Raw genomic sequence first — 17,994 nt, forward strand, 5'->3', positions numbered from 1 at the left:
TTTTTCTTTTGACATTGTGCTGCATAGGATATTCTTTCGTCTTTTCTTGGGAGAGTAGACACTGTTAAGCTCAACAGTCCAGCAGGAGAGCGTTGAGAATGGGAACAAATTTGACGGTGACCTTCAATCAGTCTGAGGGGAAAGTCAGAGGAAATGGAGGTCATTTAGGTGATCTCTTTGAGTCAGTGATACAAACAAAGGCAAAGCCACATCAGTCAACTTTAACTTACATTTCTATCCACATTTCTGCAGAGGAGCTTCTAAAGGTTTATTGTTGTTTGAGTATTTTAAGGATCTCTTCTAAAAAATGTTAATGCATATGAAGATAATCTGATTTGAAAAATAATTTGTGTCTGAGATAGTTTTTTGACTAAAAATTTCAATTAACTGGTTAAGAAATCCTAATATCTATTACATCTCTCAATATTTCGTTATTATCATTTCATATTAGGTATGTCACATTTATGGGGATTCAAATCATACAACTTAACACTGGCATTGGGAATTCAGCCTATGCTCATTGATTAATTGGATGGACAAAATAAAACCCAAAACTTCTCAGTATAATGCAACACACAGTTCAACAAAAACTACATAGATTTGAATCCAGTTGACAACACCTCCCCCAAAACATTGTAGAAAACATTGTACTATTATAACATTTATTTATTATTACATTTGACAACAAGCAAAATACATTTTTGAGTGTTGGTCTCTATCTTGTAGATTCCCCTAGTGGACTGTGGAAACGATCAGAGGTGCATTGCTGACCTCTCTCTCAAAGCAGAGCCTAATGTCAAAAAGTAAGTGGAATTAGAATCAAAGGATATGTTCACACTTTTTCAAGCCTGTTTTCAAACAATACTAGCATTCCTATATGCACAAGAAAAAGATATTGGTTGCTTTAAGTGTTCCTCCTGTAGTTCTTTGGTTATTATATACTGAAGTTCTATATCTTGTACTGTATCTTAGTTCTAGTGTCTCACAGCACAATTATTTACAACATAGTTATTAGACCTTATAAGCAGCAAGCCAAACCAGTGCTTGACTGCACCCTTGTGGGGAGGCATGAGCATCACAACTAAGCATGCTGAGAGATGTGGTTTTTTCAATCCATTTTTCCAGAATGCTGATCAAAGCAAACAAAGACAAGATTGATGTGAACATCAACGTTAGAAACAGCAAAGACAACGCGTACAACACAAAAGTTACCGTCAGTTTCACACCAAACATCAACTATGTTAAAGTAGAGGTGAGATTTCTCTTACTCCTCTGTCGGCATCATTTTATATGGATTTAAGCAATGTGTGTTAATATACTTGATTATTCTGTACTATCAGCCGGAGAAGGCATGCACTCTGAATGACACAAAGGTGGAGTGTGCTGTTGGATACCCCTTCTTGGGAAGCAATGTAGAGGTTAGTTTTAAGCATACATTAAATTTACCAGGCTACATACCTGCTATTAGTCTTTTTTTATCTTTAATACTGCTAATTAAAGATGTAATGTGCTCTAATCTCCACAGGAAAATTTCAAAGTGAAATTTGAGGTAAATCCTAAACATATCCAGGAAGTAATTCAGATCAATATGACAGCTACAAGGTGAGAAGATAATCGGCACATTTGAAGTTGTTGGAAAAAAATATATAAAAAAGATTCTGTTTCTGATTGTAAAACTGTAAAAAAAATAAAATAAAATGTCCCACAGTGACAGTGAAGAGCTGGCTTCAACCCTGCATGACAACACGGTGCACATCTCCATCCCTGTGAAGTATGAAGCTGGACTCATATTCTCAGTGTGAGTAACTGAACTCCTTACTGATCATGTATACTGCTCCACTGCCACATTGCATTGTAAAATATGTGTTGTTTTCAGACATAGCAGGCAGCTGATTTCAGCCACAACTGTACACTATCTGCCCCACACCAAACAGCAGACAGACACAGTTAGTTACCAGCTGGTAAACACAGTGGAGCATTTAGCAGCTAATCAATCAGATATTTCCCAGAGGAGTTGGAAGAGACCAGAAACACCAAAACCAAAAGAAAGCAAATATTGAACTTATATTCATACAAAATGTTGCTGTGTATCTGCTGGATGTGTAAATAAGCAACTGTTTGCTGTATGTTCAACATATCAACTTTATGAGTTGATACTATGTTATTGTTGTGTTTACAGCTTGTTGTGCTGCACACAAGTTGTCCAAAAATGTATCAATGCAGGTTTAATAAAGTCATTAGAAACGGCTGTGTTGAATCGGTGGAGTTCCCATTTGATGAGAGTGCCTTAGATTGGTTTCATGGTACTGAAATTTTACATTTAAAATATCTTTAATAACATCTGTTGGTATTTGAAGTTGTGATAAAGAAGGGAAAAATCAAAAATGATCTTGTTTTAAAATGCATCTTTCAGGCGGCCTGTGGATCGACACATCGAAGTAAAAGAGGGTGAACAGTATTCCAGTGCAGTCAATCACACCAGTATGATCGGAGAGGAGGTCAACATCAGCTACACGGTAATAGAGATCCTACCAAACTGATGTGTTTATGTAAACGTAGAGTATACAGCTGCATGCAGATGTGGTTTGTTTGGTAAAGCAGATATTATTTCACTCCCAATCCCACATCTTAATAGGTGGAGAAGTCAGGTGACATGGTGTCTCCTCCTCTCGACCTTACAGTGAAGTATCCTCGCCTGTCGCCTCGGCAGAACAACTTACTTTACCTAACACACGTCACCACCAGCCAACAGGTATGCATGCACACACACACACACACACACACACACACACACAATCACACACAGTGGATATGTATCTAAACAGACAGACCCGCCTCAACTTGTTCTGCTTTTTCTCCAGGTGAAATGTGACGCAGAACGTTGGATCAATCCTGAAATTATCCCGGATATTATAAATCCAAAGAAAGAAACTCTCAGTGTCTTTCTGCTGGTGAGTGATGAGCCTCAATCAATCTGAAACACTGTGTTTCTCCCTGAAGTTCCTCTTAACTGTTTAACTGTGAACATAGTTTATAGTACACATCAAATGTATCACATTTAGACATAAGATGCACTCATTGTATGATTAAAATGTGAGCTCACATCTTTTTCAATCTTAAGCATCTGCAAAATACTTTTAAATGTACCTTGATGTTAAAACTAAGCCTCATTTGCCCGTAGCTGTAGTCTCAAAATAAGCAACATTTTCACAATTACTTTTGTCTATTAAAATACAAAACAGACAGACAGCCTGAAAGTATTCAAACAGTATCAGCACTTATACAAACCAAGATATGTTTTCCAATAAAGAGATGATACTTAAGTTATTAGTCATGCGATAAATTACCAGACTAAAGTTTGAGTTTCAGTTTTTTACAAGTAGTTTAAAGAACGTTGCGTCCTACCAATCTTCAAGCAAATGTTTATTTAGAACACTTTATATTTTTTTAATTATACAAAGTAGGTTCACATTACTCTCTCAGGATTTGAATCCTCAATTATTATTATTGTGTGTGTGTGTGTGTGTGTGTGTGTGTGTGTGTGTGTGTGTGTGTGTGTATTCATGTCTCACCTTGTGAGTTTGATTTGCTCTACAGAGCTGTGAAAACCTCGACTGTGCATCATTTAGCTGCTCCATCCCTGAAGCTGCGATCAGTCAGGTCAACGTTACATTCAGAGTGTGGAAACCTACGTTCATCAAAGTAGGTTAAAGGTGCTTCATGGGTGCTTGTTTTTGGTTTGTCTCAGCTGTTTGCTTTGTTAAAGTGTCAAAGAACTGGGAGGCAGAGTGACTAACAGCTTTCTGATGCGTTATTATGGATAACACGCAACTTCTATGCAAGACCCGCCCTTTGATAGCATTCACATTGGCCAGGCGTCCATGCTTACAAAAGGTAACCTATCTCCTGACCAATTGGCTATCCTAATGTTAACCACTCGAGGTTAGTGCCTAACCCCAACCAATCGAGCTGATTTGTAGGGCGGGACTTGCCTAGAAGCCTTTCTGATGGATAGAGAGGAAAGCAAACATTTAAAGGAGATTTATCTTACAGGGCGAGTTTACCAGCTTGTACATGTTGGTGAATGCCACGCTGGCGATCAAAAACACAGAGCTGTTTGAACTGAGCAGCACGGACAGGACCAGAAGTGTAAGTCACACTAACGTTTTTTGTATTGTATGCGTATATTGGCATTGTATGCTCATGTGGGTTTGCATGCATGTGTACATTTACTCGTTGTATATGTGTGCCCATCAGGTGAAGATCCAGGTTTCGAAAGAGAGCTTAGGAGGAATCCCTATTTGGATCATCATCATAAGCATCCTGATAGGACTGCTGATCTTAGCACTTGTCATCTTCGTTCTTTGGAAGGTAAGGTTTTTTCTGTGTCGGACTGCAGAGTATTTTAAATCTTTAAATGACTGCTGACCATCTATGGCAACTTGTCAAGGCAGAGCCAACAAAGCTACAAACAGGACACTTAGCTAAAAGTGGTTTTGATCTTCTTATTTACAGTAACATTCAACAAGAAAAGGGAATGAGCATATTTCCAAAAGAATGTTAAACTATTGCTTTCCTATTGACTTTCAATACGTACTTTTATAACTAAGTTTTCTGATCCTCCAGATGGGCTTCTTCAAGAGAAAAACCAGGGATTACTCAAAGGAGGAAATGATGGACTGAGGTATCCAGACATCCAGCAGCAAGCAGCTATGTGGCCGACTGGTTCCACAGCCATCAAGTCGCACAAAGTGACAGGCAGACTTTTAAACAGGTAGTCGGACAGTCGGAGGAGACGCCATAAAACCCACAGACACCTTGGTGCTACAACTCAGTCGCGACCTGGAAAACACAGCTTCCTTTCACTGTTTCCTGTGCAAACCTGGGTCAAATAATGTTGGCAAATACTTCCCGGACCTTATCTTTTGATGCTTTGAGGCTTTGAACACTGAGGCTATTTAGATGGTCCTCATACACAGCGAGTGCTTAAACAGACACTGTCTTTTTATTGTTGTTGGCACTTACTGTAGTTATAATATTTGCAAATACAATTTGTTATAGATCAGCTTCTTTCTTGCAGATATACAGTACATATCAAGTCAGGTCAGGCCCTTCAAGAAGCAAAGCAATGGAGGAGGAAGAAACCATCGCCTACCAGGCATCTGTTGGCAAAGTATCGTGTGTTTGTATTACTTACAGCAGTTTTACAAAACCATAGGAACTACAATAGCTGCACTCCAGTTCCAGAGGAAAAAAGTACTCAGGTTTTTCTGTATGGCGAACCAATTTGGCGTAAGCCACCTCATATTCACTTTCTATGTCACAGCAAAAATGTCCAAAGACCTATTCACTTCTAAGACATACACAATATGTGAACTTAATGTGTGTTGGAGCAACACTGTCTGATAGCTTAGACTCTTGTTTTAAAGCTTATGTGCTTGATTAGTTTAATGAAACACTGTACCTTTTAGCAATTTATAATATTTTGTTTTTGTCTGGTATTTTTGCTAAATTTTTTACAATATAACATGGCACATCCTTAATTTTTTAAATGTTGGCTAAAGACACTGACCTGAACACAAGATTTTTTTTATGCAGTGGGGCAGTCTGAATGCTTTTATTTTTTTATATTTCTAACTTAGTTTAATAATTCAAAAACAAAAGAAAGATTGTCGTAACTCAGATGCTAAACGTACAAATTAGTGTCACATTGGTTGCTGAGGGATACAGAAAGCTGCGCCTGCAAAATTCAAATTTCAGATTGTACTGTAAATATAAGTAAATGCTCCAAAATGTATGGCTTAAAATTGTACATAATTTTGTTTGCTATTATTCGTGTAATTTAAGAGATGTTATCCATAAATCAGTCAGGTCAGAGAAGAAGATTTTGCTCAGGTGCTACAAGTATCATGAATGATGACATTAACATTTGAATAATTAATATAAGAGAATTATCTGGCCTATCTCACAAGTTCAAAGGCAATGCAAATATGTAAATATTGTTATATTTTGATGAGAAAATTAAAGTATAATTATTATTTACTGAAGATGAGGGTTTGTATCCACTAGTTCGGTTTTATTTGACTGAAAGCCTGGAGAATGACTGTGTTGAGGTGAGATACAACTGTAGCATATTTTGATTTTTCAACCTTTTTAGTTTGCAAAATGTATTCCAATGTAGAAATATCTGTGTCATTGTTCACCAGCATTTGCCATACAGTAAATGGGATTCCCTGGTTGGTTTGTAGTGTTGACACGCTACATGTACACAAAGCATTAGCATACCATAGGATCAATGCCGCCCCCCCCCCCCCCCATAGCTACACAATGTGTTAAAAGAGATTATATTGTACATCGGGGACACTGGGTTTCTGCCTCTTTTTTCGATTTTCTCCCTCATTTTCATACAATAAAGCTGAGGGAACACAGCAAGAAGAATAAGAGGCAACTTTTTGATATTGAAATACTCCTCTGCTCTCACGCTTCACTGTTGACATGAAGCACATGTAATAAATTGTATGTACAGAATGTTTAACTGTTGTATGACCACATCAGGGTTGTGCACGAGGGTGGAGTCACAAGTCTCTCTTTGTTCACTTGAGGTGGTCTGGGATTGTTTTCTTAGATCTTACACCTCTATTAACTTCTGAGACTGAGTTGTAAGCTTCTACACTGCTGTGAAGTCTTTTTTGCCAGACTGTATGTGTCCTCATCAGCACAGCAATGAACTGAACCTTACGTACAAAATAAAGACTTTTTACAAAGTACTTGATCATCAGATCATTAACTATTCTACTTCTGTTTAGATATGTAAAATAGATTTATAATCTTTTTTATTAAAATGTAAAAGTTGCTGATTTTAATTCTGTCAATTAAATGTAAGTCACTGGTGCTTAGTATGTTTTACTGCTGATAACCATACATAGATGAAAAAGTAACATTGTATAAATTATTCTCTTAAAATACATTAGCAGAAGGGTATAAACAATTTTATTAATTGATTTAATTATTCATGTCATTCATGAAGAAAAATTTATGTACAATTTTAAGGATTTTTAAAGCAGTCTACGTGTACTTTAGTATTTCTATTTTATTCTCCTATATACTTCCCCTTTACTCCATTTCAGAAGGAAATATTGCACTTTTTACGCCACTACATTTGTTTGATGGCTATACTTTAGAGATCAAAGGTTTACATACAACGCATCAGTAATAATAATACAATAATATATAATAATGTAACGCTTAATGCTGCTTTTAATTAACATCCACTTGTCTTATTGAAAATCCCTTTAAAATATTACATTTGAGCAACTAATAAAGGAAAAAACACATACACATTGGAAAAGTTAATGTAGGCTATTGTCATTATTTTATGTTAAGCATTTTATACTTAGAGAGAGATATAGGCCTACAGTTTCCTTTTTTATTCTTATGTTATAGCTATTTTTGGAAAGATGGTGTTATTACTTCATACTTTCATGTTGTTGTTTTTAAAGGCTTTTATTCATGTAATATTTATACTTTGCTTAAATCTGCTGTAAATCCCACTACCTCCCTCAAATAGAATATTTAAATAGCCTATATAAAGTTTTACAAAAGAAAGGAAGAGAGAAAGAAAGTACATTTGCGTGATCAAAAGTTCAGAGTATTTTCAAATCGTCTTATTAAAAACAAACTTTATCCACCACTGGGATAGGATGTTTGCTCATTGAAGGCATTGATTGGTTTTATACAGTCTATGGTTAGGGCGAGATTCCTGCGAGGCGAAATTGAGGGCACTAAGGCCCAAGTTTACCGACGTCACGGCCCGAGTGATTTCATGTAGAAGGGCGCCGCCTTGTGTTCTCTTGCTTCACTTAGCGATAAGTGACACTAGGAGGGGAAGCAGTACAAACTGTAAGCTGCTGGCGGATCCATCTTGCTCGTACAAGAGGCGAGGTTGGAGGCTTTTATCAGTTTAGTATCTAAAATACTGTATCGTTCCCCGTTAACCGCGCTGGGGAGGCCAAGGCGGGCCTGTGCCGCTGTTTGTAGGATGTCCCGACATGAGGGTGAGTTGATAAACAGGTCCACAGCGCATAGGTTGGTCGCTTGATTACCTGAGCAGCTAGCTCATCAGCTAGCTTTGCTAACGTAAGTGCTTAGCTAGCTATTTCAGAAAGGGGGTGTTACGCTTTTCGCTGCTTGTTTTCAGGCTTGTCTCAACACACATATTTGCTCTCAACAGCTCTGACATACATACCTCTGTTATATCTTCTAATTTGAAGCTAATTGCTGTAACTTCTCTTATCCTGTTCGCAATGATACGGCAACATTGCGGAGCCTAGCAGTTAGCCGTTGCTAGGTACTGCCTTACCTTGCATTAGCTAGGCTAGCGAGCAGGCTAATGTGTGCTAACATAAGGAGTCGTTGGGTTGGCTGCGACTTTATGTTGCTTATACTTGCTCTCATAGCCTCATTGACTGTGTCATTGTATGTCCCATTATAGCTGTACTCATCTTTTGCTTATAGTTGGGTTTACTTGCTATTATAAAAGTGTGTTACTCTAATGTTAGCGTCATACTGTCCTGTCTGGTAAACATCCTAACGTTACTGTTGTTAGCGAATGCACTGTCATCAAGAAGAAAGTCTGAGGCCTCAGACCTTAAACCGATCACTAAGTTAGCTAGCTGGGAGGCTACTAGCTAGCTAGGGTTAAGTTACGGTATGTTCAACTACAAACCAGATTGGAGTGTAAATTCGGCTCACTTTATCCACCACATAATGTTAATTAGCAGACTAGCCGGGAGGTCAACCGCCTCAGAAGATGCTACGGTGTTCTATAATGCCAACAAGAGCACAATACAGTAAGATGGCACCAATAGGACCAAAGGTAATGCTTAAAGGTCCTATATTGTGATCATATTAAGGTTCATACTTGTATTTTTATGTTCCTACTATAACATGTTTACATGTTTTAATGTTCAAAAATGCTTTCTTTTTCCCATACTGTCCATCTGAATACACCTGTAATTGCCCTCTGTCTAAAACAATCAGTTTTAGCCCCTGTCTCTTTGAGCCCCCTCACGGAAAAAGCCACTTTGCTCTGATTGGTCAGTGTTTCCAGGACTTTGGCATCTGTGCTTGGCACCTCTGCAACGTCATTGCGCCTGTAGCAGCACCTTCTACTTTTATACAGTATAGTTGAGACTTCACAACTGGCCTGACATCTAGTTTAAATGCATGGTTTCTGAATATGGGCTGTGTGCATTTCTCTGTTGACTAAGTGTTGATTGGTACTTTCAAAGTATTTACATACAGTATAGACCAACAGTTTGAACACACCTTCTGATTCAATGCGTTTCCTTTATTTTCTTGACATTGTACATTATCACTGAAGGCATCAAGAGGTAGTCACCTGAAATGGTTTCAGGTGCAGCAACGGTCTTGAAGGAGTTCCCAGAGATGTTTAGCACTTGGTGGGCCTTTTGCCTTCACTCTGCGGTCCAGCTCTCCCCAAACCATCTTGATTGGTTGAATTTTGAATAAATCCCCAACAGTGTCACCGGAAAGCACCCCCACACCGTCACACCTCCTCCTCCATGCATGTAGAATCCATCCGGTCACCTTTTCTCCGTCGCACAAAGACATGGTGGTTGGAACCAAAGATTTCAAACTTGGAGTCATCAGACCAAAGCCCAGATTTCCACTGGTCTAATGTCCATTCCTTGTGTTTCTTGGCCCAAACAAATCTCTTCAGCTTTTTACCTCTCCTTAGCAGTGGTTTCCTAGATGCTGTTTGACCATGAAAACCTGATTTGATCAGTCTCCTCTTAACACTTGTTCTAGAGATGTGTTTACTGCTAGAACGCTGTGTGTTATTCATCTGGTCTCTCATCTGAGCTGCTGTTAATTTGCGATTTCTGAGGCCGGTAACTTGGATGAACTTATCCTCAGCAGCAGAGGTGACTCTTGGTCTTCCTTTCCTGTGGAAAAGGAAGACCTCATGTAAGCCAGTTTTGTTGATGGTTTTTGCGACTGCACTTGGGGACACATTCAAAGTTCTCAAGTACATAATTCAACATATGTTTATTCATAGTTTTGATGCCTTCAGGGATAATCTACAATGAAAGTAAAGGAAATTAATTTAATGAGAAGGTGTGTTCAAACTTTTGGCCTGTGCTGTAGCTCCTCAATCTGCTTTAAAATGAAAATAATATGAACATAATAGTTTTTGATAATATAGGACCTATAGCTATAACTAGCCTTTGAGATGATGACACTCAGCGGTCATCCAGGCAGTCAAATTTCTTTGTCTAAGTGGAATTAGGCCCGGGTCTGGTCAATAAATATGGAGATTTCCACTTTATATTTTATTGCTTGATGTCAGATCATTCTTAACAAAGGAATTCCTTACAATACTTGCATACCTATTATCCAAAGTTGGCCAAATAAGGTGTTTTTATTCCCTTCAAAGGAAATATCAGCCAGGCAGGAGTTTGAATATGGTGTGTAATGGTGACTTGAAATGTCGTCTTGTAGAAAATAACTGGTTGTGTCTGCCGAGTAGTGAGCCAGTGCTTGAATAGTTTTTACCTGTAATCACATAGTAAAGAGAGATGTAATTATAATAGATATGACTTGTGAATAGCAATAAGCTGGTTACATAATATATATGTCTGACATGGCTGCTGCCTTGGTTTTCTCCACTTTACTTTCTGTCGACCAATTTGGTTCATAGATCTAGATAAAGCATTCTACCTGTAAATTTGTGGACGGTAATGAAAAACAAAAGCTATAACAAAAACAGCCTTTAGATGCGCCATAATGTTTGTGCCATGCTTGTGAGTTGCATCTTTGAGACCTTGCATGTGAAGTTCACTGGAATGCCAGTTCCTCGTTTCTGGCACTTGTGGGTTGGTGCCACTCCAAAACACATGCTCATGTAAGTGAGACTGGCCTGCAGATAGAGATTACTTTCTCACAGTCCCGCAGACACAGTTATAAGGAATTTGTTACTTTATTGCCAGGTTCACCTATTTGACTTTACATTACTCTTTTCTCTTTTGCAGGTGTGAGCTGTGATGCATGTTTAAAAGGGAACTTTAGAGGAAGACGGTTTAAGTGTTTAATTTGCTACGACTACGACCTGTGCGCATCGTGCTACGAGAGTGGAGCCACAACAACAAGACACACCACAGAGCACCCCATGCAGTGTATATTAACCAGGGTAGACTATGGTAAGGACCAATCTGAAAGCCCAGACAGAAACTCGTGTGGCTAACTGATCATACACAAATTCATCATACCTGTGTCATGCAATGATTGTTGTATTTCATGTCTTCACTGTAGCCTGCTGTCTGTCGTTACAAATAATCCATTATAATTGCAATCATGAGTAATATCTTTTTTTTTTTTTTTTACTGAGGTCTGAGGCTATTGTATTTGCATTAATAATTAAGATATTGATTGACAAACATTTGTTCTGTTTACTGTCCTGCTGCAGACTTGTATTATGGAGGAGACACTTTTTCAGTAGAGCAACCGCAGTCATTCACATGTCCTTATTGTGGCAAGATGGGCTACACAGAGACATCCCTGCAGGAGCATGTCACCTCAGAACATGCAGAGACTTCCACAGAGGTGGTGAGTATACTGCACACATTAAGTGATCGTGGGACAAGTTTACAGATTTGTGTGTTACAATATGTTTAAATCTTGTCTTTGTTGGTGTAGACATCTCCAGTAGGCTAGTTTATTTCTGTCATCCACTGATGTACTTCATATTGAGGTCTTAAGATGCAGGGTTATATTGGGTGGGGGGGGTGGGTAGAGTCAACTAGTAGTATTTCCATAGTAGCCTTCCAGTTGACCATTTTTGTCAAGTCGCCACACTACAGAGATGTATCATTGTGCAAAAATGAGGGTCTTTAGAGGATAAAGCTGGCTTTATTATATTCTATTATTATCAACAGTTATTGCGTTTCTTAATACTTCACAACCTCCCAGCCCTGTCTGTGCACTCAGCACCAAGGCCATTTGTTTCTAATGAGGAACAGCTAAACCTTAAAACAGCTGAGCACTGTAGTTGTTTGCAAAGGATACTCAAACAGAAGTAAATGTTGCATTTGTTTGGGACTACTTTTGACTGTAGAATATTTTTTGTACATTTGGTGCATTAATGAGTGTTTACGGCAGCAGGATGCTGTATGGAATTGACTCAAAATGAAGTATAGTGGCAAAAATGAAGCTCTATGGCACAGTGTAATAAGATGTACTCATTCATTGACAGTACAAGACAACAGTTGGAGGAAGTGTATCTGTAACCTGTTGCTGTGTTTGCATATGGCAGTCAATGCTGGGCTTTAACAATGAGAATTTTGATGCACAATAGACTGGTGTGTACAGTATGTGCTCTGATACAGGCAACAGATTGTGATATGTAGTAATTTTGCATTAATGGGCATGCCTAGGGTGAAATGTTCTGTTTAAATACAGTTTATGGTCTGCCATGCAGTGTGCGTACAGTACTACGGCCTATTCCCCTTTTAATTTAGGGTTGCAATTCATGATTATTATTTTTCATTGTTTAATCTATATTTTTCTAAAAAAATGTCAGCAATAATATGTTTTTACCACAGTTAAATGATACTGCTATGTACACAAAAGAGAAAAAGTGATGTACCTCCTTAATGCAATATTCGAACAAAATTGCCAAAAAGATCTTTATTCATACAATCTGTTTATATTGGCAGGCAAAGAAGCTTTATTTGTTTTGAACATTTCAGCAACCAGGCAATTTAAAGTGCTTTACGTAAAACATTAACAAGCAGTTAAAACATCTGTTAAAGAGAATACATAAAGAGCTAAGACAGAATGAGACAGGTATGAAATACATGTAAAAAAATTGCATTGTAAGAAATGAACAGTATGTGGTGCATAGAAACTGGTATATTGAGCATATACCAATGACCACTCATTTACTCTTAAAGGGGAACTTCACTAGGGGTTTCTGCCATATACATTCCGCAGTGGTGCACCGCTGTTCCTTCAGCTCTTTATGAAAAGGCACAATTATACAACTCTGCAGAGCCGTCTGCACTACGGAAACTAAGCAAACACTGACGACGACGTTATTGCTCATATCTAATGTGTTATGTATCTGTAATTGTTCATTAGTTACGTGTGATACAGACTCAACAGTTTTTAGTGTTTAGTTTTCAGATTTTAGTGTGATCCAAAAACTCTTTCTGTGATAAAGGACAGAGAAGTGAAACTATCCTGGAAGAAGGGATGCTTTTAATAAATTATTGTAAATACAGTAAACTGTAACAACACTGTTTTCACACAGGTAATGTTAATCTCTCTTTCTCTCTCAGATCTGTCCAATATGTGCTGCCTTGCCAGGAGGGGACCCCAACCACGTCACAGATGATTTTACAGCTCACCTCACACTTGAACACAGAGCCCCAAGAGATTTAATATCCTTTCAGTGTCTGCATAAAGATTTGTTTACGTACATCTTTAAAAAAATGTTGATACCAAACTGTTTGTCACATTACTGCATTTATCCTTAACAGTCCTCGTTTACGATGAGTCCAGCAGTGTTCGACATGTACGCAGGATGTTCCACCCTGGACGAGGACTGGGCGGTCCCAGAGCACGACGGACAAATATGCACTTTACTAGCGGCTCCACGGGTGGACTTTCGTCCTCCTCATCACAGAGCTCCACCTACACCCCCAGTAACAGGGAAGCAATGGACCCAATCGCAGGTGAGAATCTGGACTATACTGGTGTACTCTTCAAATTATACTCTTCAATCACAAGTACAGCTAGATATTCTACGGTGACCGATAAGGACAAAACACACACAAGCACAAACCTTTTTGAAATGCCTTCCAAATTCAAAACTGCTCTAAATCGTGAAACGTGTGACAGTAAAAACCTAAATGTGTTTTGAAGTGTTTCCACTTTTGAATGCATTTTACACTTTAGGAATATTTTTATAGTGATATACTGTACATTTTCTTTTTAATCATACTTAGAAAACAAAAACAGAAAACACTTAACCCATAACAGCGTAACATGTTGGTCACATGCTTTTTTTCACTGTCCATCATATCTTCTTAAAGGTATCAAGAGGACTGTCTTTTGAAATCATGACTTATTTAGAAACTGTAAACAGTGACGCCTGTATTTGCTTTGCCTCTCACAGAGTTGCTGTCTCAGCTGTCAGGTGTTCGACGTGCGGCAGGGGGGCAAATAAACTCATCAGGGCCTTCAGCCTCTCAGCTCCAGCAGCTCCAGATGCAACTGCAGTTGGAGCGGCAGCAGGCTCAGGCAGCACGACAACAAGTAGAGACGGGTCGCCACGCGACACGGCGCAGCAACAACCCGGGCAACACTGGCAACGCCATCCCTCCACCCAGCACAGCAACCGCCAACCCTGCCACTGTGGGTGAAAACAATCCCTCATCCTCGTCCCACAGCTCCCAGTTCCTATTAGCACGGTGAGTGGGGCCAGTTGATCTTTCCTATAGTTTAGGTTCAAACAATTCAAGAACACAATTGATGATGTTGAATGGAAAATGAATAGTCTTATTTTGGTAAGCTAATATGCTGTACTGTTCTTTTGATGGTCATGTCTGCCTGCACCAAGTTTTATAGTGACAAGTGTTCATATGGTCATACAGTGATCAGATTATACAAACTTGTTATAAATACTGTTGTTTATGTATTGTTTTGTTATAAACTGGTGAAAAACTACCCATCAATAAATGTTGTAACTCCACATGAACATAACAATGATCATACTGTGTGTGCTTACAATGATATTAAAGAAAGGAAAATCTGCACATTATGTTTGTAAGTTACTCTGTTGCAGCTAGAAAAACATTAAAACTGAAGAAGTGTGTTATCTGAATGTATTTAATTGTAATTTTAACTATTTTCTCCAGGTTGAATGAACCTAAGATGTCCGAAGCAGAGCGGCAGTTTCTAGAAGGAGAGCGCGCCGACCGCAGCCTGTTTGTACAGGAGCTGCTTTTATCCACGCTGATGCACGAAGAGAGCTCTTCTTCTGACGAGGAAGAACGTCGAGACTTCGCCGACTTTGGAGCCATGGGCTGCGTGGATATCATGCCTTTAGATGTGGCGTTGGAGAACCTCCAGCTTAGAGAGCGCAGCTCTACGGGGAAGGAGCCTCCGCCGCCGCCTCTTTGATGTCCGAGGATCAAGCAGACTGTGTCCTCTCTGCTGCAACTGTCAGTGATGGGCAGCAAACAGCAGCAGCAGTCCTCCCTGGCCTCATCCTTCTTTCTCTCTTCTCTATTTTCTGAGTTTGTTTTTGGTGATTGTAATTTCAGGCCTTTCACCATTTTGTTACATTGTAAACAAAAATAAATGAGAGCAAGTGGGATAAATGTGCGAGTGCGCAATAGCAACTGAGTGAGCGAGCGAGATGAGAGAAATATATAAATATATATAAAATATATATGAAGTTGATAATCAATCCACATAACGTTTCTTTTCTTTATCAGGTAAATGTTACAGGCAGCCGTGGCAGACCTTTGCTTCCTGTGACATGCAAATGGCTCTCCATATAAATAATCCACATTCAAAAGTCAAGAGGGCAAAGGCTCCTCTGATGAAGCTGCTGTGTGTTATGACTATTAATAAATAAAAAGTGCTTGGATGGGTTACCATAACTACTGCATGCAGTTATTTGCAGCGTGCATGACTTTTAATGACATTGTCATTAAAACTTTAAAAAAGATATCCCAAAGCTTTCAACTGTTTTCAAATGGCTATTTCAAACATGGTTAAGTATTGGAAATTGAGTAGTTCACATAACCAATATGCAGAAATTGAACTCTAACAATATATTTTCTTTCTTTTTTTCTTTTTCTTTTTTTGAACAAGTCTATATGATGAAGAGAAAACGAGTGGATTATGCAGTAGCTTCTGAAGAAATGTGTCTCCGCAGCACCTCTCTGACGACTGTCTGAATATGTCGATTGCTACAGAGCTACGACTTCATGCATCGGATGATAACTAAGAACAGAAACAAAGAGAGCTTTCCTCTGAATTGTTTTCCTAGATGTTTAGTGAGAAACTGTTTAGGCACAGTATACTTCATTATTTATAGTCAAGTGCAGGCGCCCAACTACAGTATGTCCATTGCTCCTTCACACTCGTTTCTGGCGTTCACTCTGCTCGTGTACAGGCCCAGTGTCAGACCACGTTCTTTAGATGGCTTCTTTGAATTTCTTTTCGGGTTAACAGGAGCTTGAGACTTTCCAAACTGCCATTTTGTTTGTTTTTAAGAGAAGGCAATCTTATTTTATCTGCTAAGGTTAGCACTTTCTATTTATTCATGTTTTGTTTTTCTGATTCTTTTGAGCCTTGATATGAATCATGCCACCTTCATGCCTATACTATTACCCTCTGTGTAAAATACAATGAGATGTATATTGAATTTGTGCGTTAACTTTCATAATGGTTCTTAGACATGGGCAGACATTTTTTTTAACTGTAAATTTAGAATAAAATAAATATAAACTGCGCACAGCTTTTGATGAAACCAAGAGACCGTCACACTTTTGCACCTTGTGTTGTTGTGATTCCACAGATGTTTGTGTTTAGCCGGCACGGTTTCATAATCTGTTGGTACGTAAACTTAAAATCTTTGCCTGCTTGAAGAGGGAGCATGCAGACATTTGCAACTCTTCAGCTTTTAACACATTACTTTAACCCTTTTATTAAGCATTCCTAAGTATATAAACAGTTTAAGTTTACAACACACGACACAACTAGACTAATATATAGTTGTAAACAGAAATCGGTGTTATATATGCGTTTGTCAGCTTCTCCTGTGGACACCCATAACTAGAGCTGCTGTATAAACAGAATAATGTAGTAAAACAGGTGTATAAATATAAAATGCCTTCAGCAGAAAAGACAAATACTGTACATTAATAAACACTGTCGCAAATGTCAACAGATTACAACTATTTTAGTGTGTTATGAAACATGAATTACGTGTTTCACAGCGCTTAAATGCTACATGGAGTCATTCAAAGTGAATTGGTAAGTTTGAATTCTCTAAAAACAAGACCAGTAAATATGAGTTAGGGTTACACCTTATACAGCATACATCATATAAAAATACAGTATGAAAGCAGACATAAGTAAGAATTATCAAACCAGCAAAAGCAACAAATGTATGTACTCGAGCAGTATTTAGTATTTGTGGTGAGTAGAGTTGTGTTGATGAATGAGAGAAAAGGGCAGTTGTGTTATATACTGTATTATATTTATTCTTCCTGCAGCAGACACACTGAAGCTTCCCTCAAAAGAGATAAATATGTTAAGGAAGACGCGTTAACTTGGACCTGGACAGACTGGCCCAGCAGCCTGAGCAGAGTGTGGAGCTCCGTAGCACTAGCATTGCTCTACACCAAGGTAGGTAAGCTTAAGCCTTCCGTCTTTAAACTTGAATGGGACAACTGTGGCGATATACCACAGAAACATACATACACCCCATCACAACTACAGTGGTGTGAAAAAGTGGTTGCCCCCTTCCTCATTTCCTGTTCCTTTGCATGTTTGTCACACTTAGTGTTTTGGAACATCAAACCAATTTAAACAATAGTCAAGGACAACACAAGTAAACACAAAATGCAATTTGTAAATGAAGGTGTTTATTATTAAAGGTGAAAAAAAATCCTAACCATCATGGCCCTGTGTGAAAAGTGATTGCCCCCCTTGTTAAAACATACTATAACTGTGGTTGTCCAGAGTTCAATTTCTCTAGCCACACCCAGGCCTGATTATTGCCACACCTGTTCACAATCAAGGCATCACTTACATAGGAGCTGCTTGACACAGTAAGGTCCACCAGAAGATCCTCAAAAGCTACACATCATGCCCAGACCCAAAGAAATTCAGGAACAATTGAGAAAGAAAGTAATTGAGATCTATCAGTCTGGAAAGGGTTATAAAGCCATT

The 17,994-nt window shown here is 38.6% G+C and overlaps 2 protein-coding genes across 2 annotated transcripts in view; both read left to right on the forward strand.

Moving 5' to 3' along the window:
- Positions 1 to 6,767, forward strand: part of itga1 (integrin, alpha 1) — a 45,774-nt gene extending 39,007 nt beyond the window's left edge. Inside the window, exons 19-30 of the mRNA XM_034896572.1 lie at positions 727 to 803; positions 1,126 to 1,252; positions 1,341 to 1,418; positions 1,526 to 1,602; positions 1,709 to 1,798; positions 2,414 to 2,516; positions 2,636 to 2,752; positions 2,862 to 2,951; positions 3,598 to 3,702; positions 4,054 to 4,149; positions 4,258 to 4,371; positions 4,627 to 6,767. Coding sequence (XP_034752463.1) covers positions 727 to 803; positions 1,126 to 1,252; positions 1,341 to 1,418; positions 1,526 to 1,602; positions 1,709 to 1,798; positions 2,414 to 2,516; positions 2,636 to 2,752; positions 2,862 to 2,951; positions 3,598 to 3,702; positions 4,054 to 4,149; positions 4,258 to 4,371; positions 4,627 to 4,683 — 1,131 coding nt within the window. The 3' untranslated portion in view covers positions 4,684 to 6,767. The remainder of the gene's footprint in view (positions 1 to 726; positions 804 to 1,125; positions 1,253 to 1,340; positions 1,419 to 1,525; positions 1,603 to 1,708; positions 1,799 to 2,413; positions 2,517 to 2,635; positions 2,753 to 2,861; positions 2,952 to 3,597; positions 3,703 to 4,053; positions 4,150 to 4,257; positions 4,372 to 4,626) is intronic.
- A 1,023-nt stretch (positions 6,768 to 7,790) lies between these two features.
- On the forward strand, positions 7,791 to 16,550 carry kcmf1 (potassium channel modulatory factor 1). Its single transcript, XM_034896632.1, has 7 exons — positions 7,791 to 8,054; positions 11,055 to 11,222; positions 11,489 to 11,628; positions 13,362 to 13,463; positions 13,574 to 13,757; positions 14,201 to 14,495; positions 14,943 to 16,550. Exons 1-7 carry the CDS (start codon positions 8,039 to 8,041, stop codon positions 15,205 to 15,207), a joined length of 1,170 nt encoding a protein of 389 aa, XP_034752523.1. The 5' UTR covers positions 7,791 to 8,038; the 3' UTR covers positions 15,208 to 16,550.
- The last annotated feature ends 1,444 nt before the right edge of the window (positions 16,551 to 17,994 follow it).

The sequence above is a fragment of the Etheostoma cragini genome, chromosome 16, assembly GCF_013103735.1.
Source record: "Etheostoma cragini isolate CJK2018 chromosome 16, CSU_Ecrag_1.0, whole genome shotgun sequence".
NCBI lineage: Eukaryota > Metazoa > Chordata > Actinopteri > Perciformes > Percidae > Etheostoma > Etheostoma cragini.

Coding starts and splice junctions, on each gene's coding strand:
- kcmf1 (XM_034896632.1), top strand. Junction 11,629..13,361: donor CAGAGACTTCCACAGAGGTG/GTGAGTATACTG, acceptor TTTCTCTCTCAG/ATCTGTCCAATATGTGCTGC. Junction 13,758..14,200: donor AGCAATGGACCCAATCGCAG/GTGAGAATCTGG, acceptor TGCCTCTCACAG/AGTTGCTGTCTCAGCTGTCA.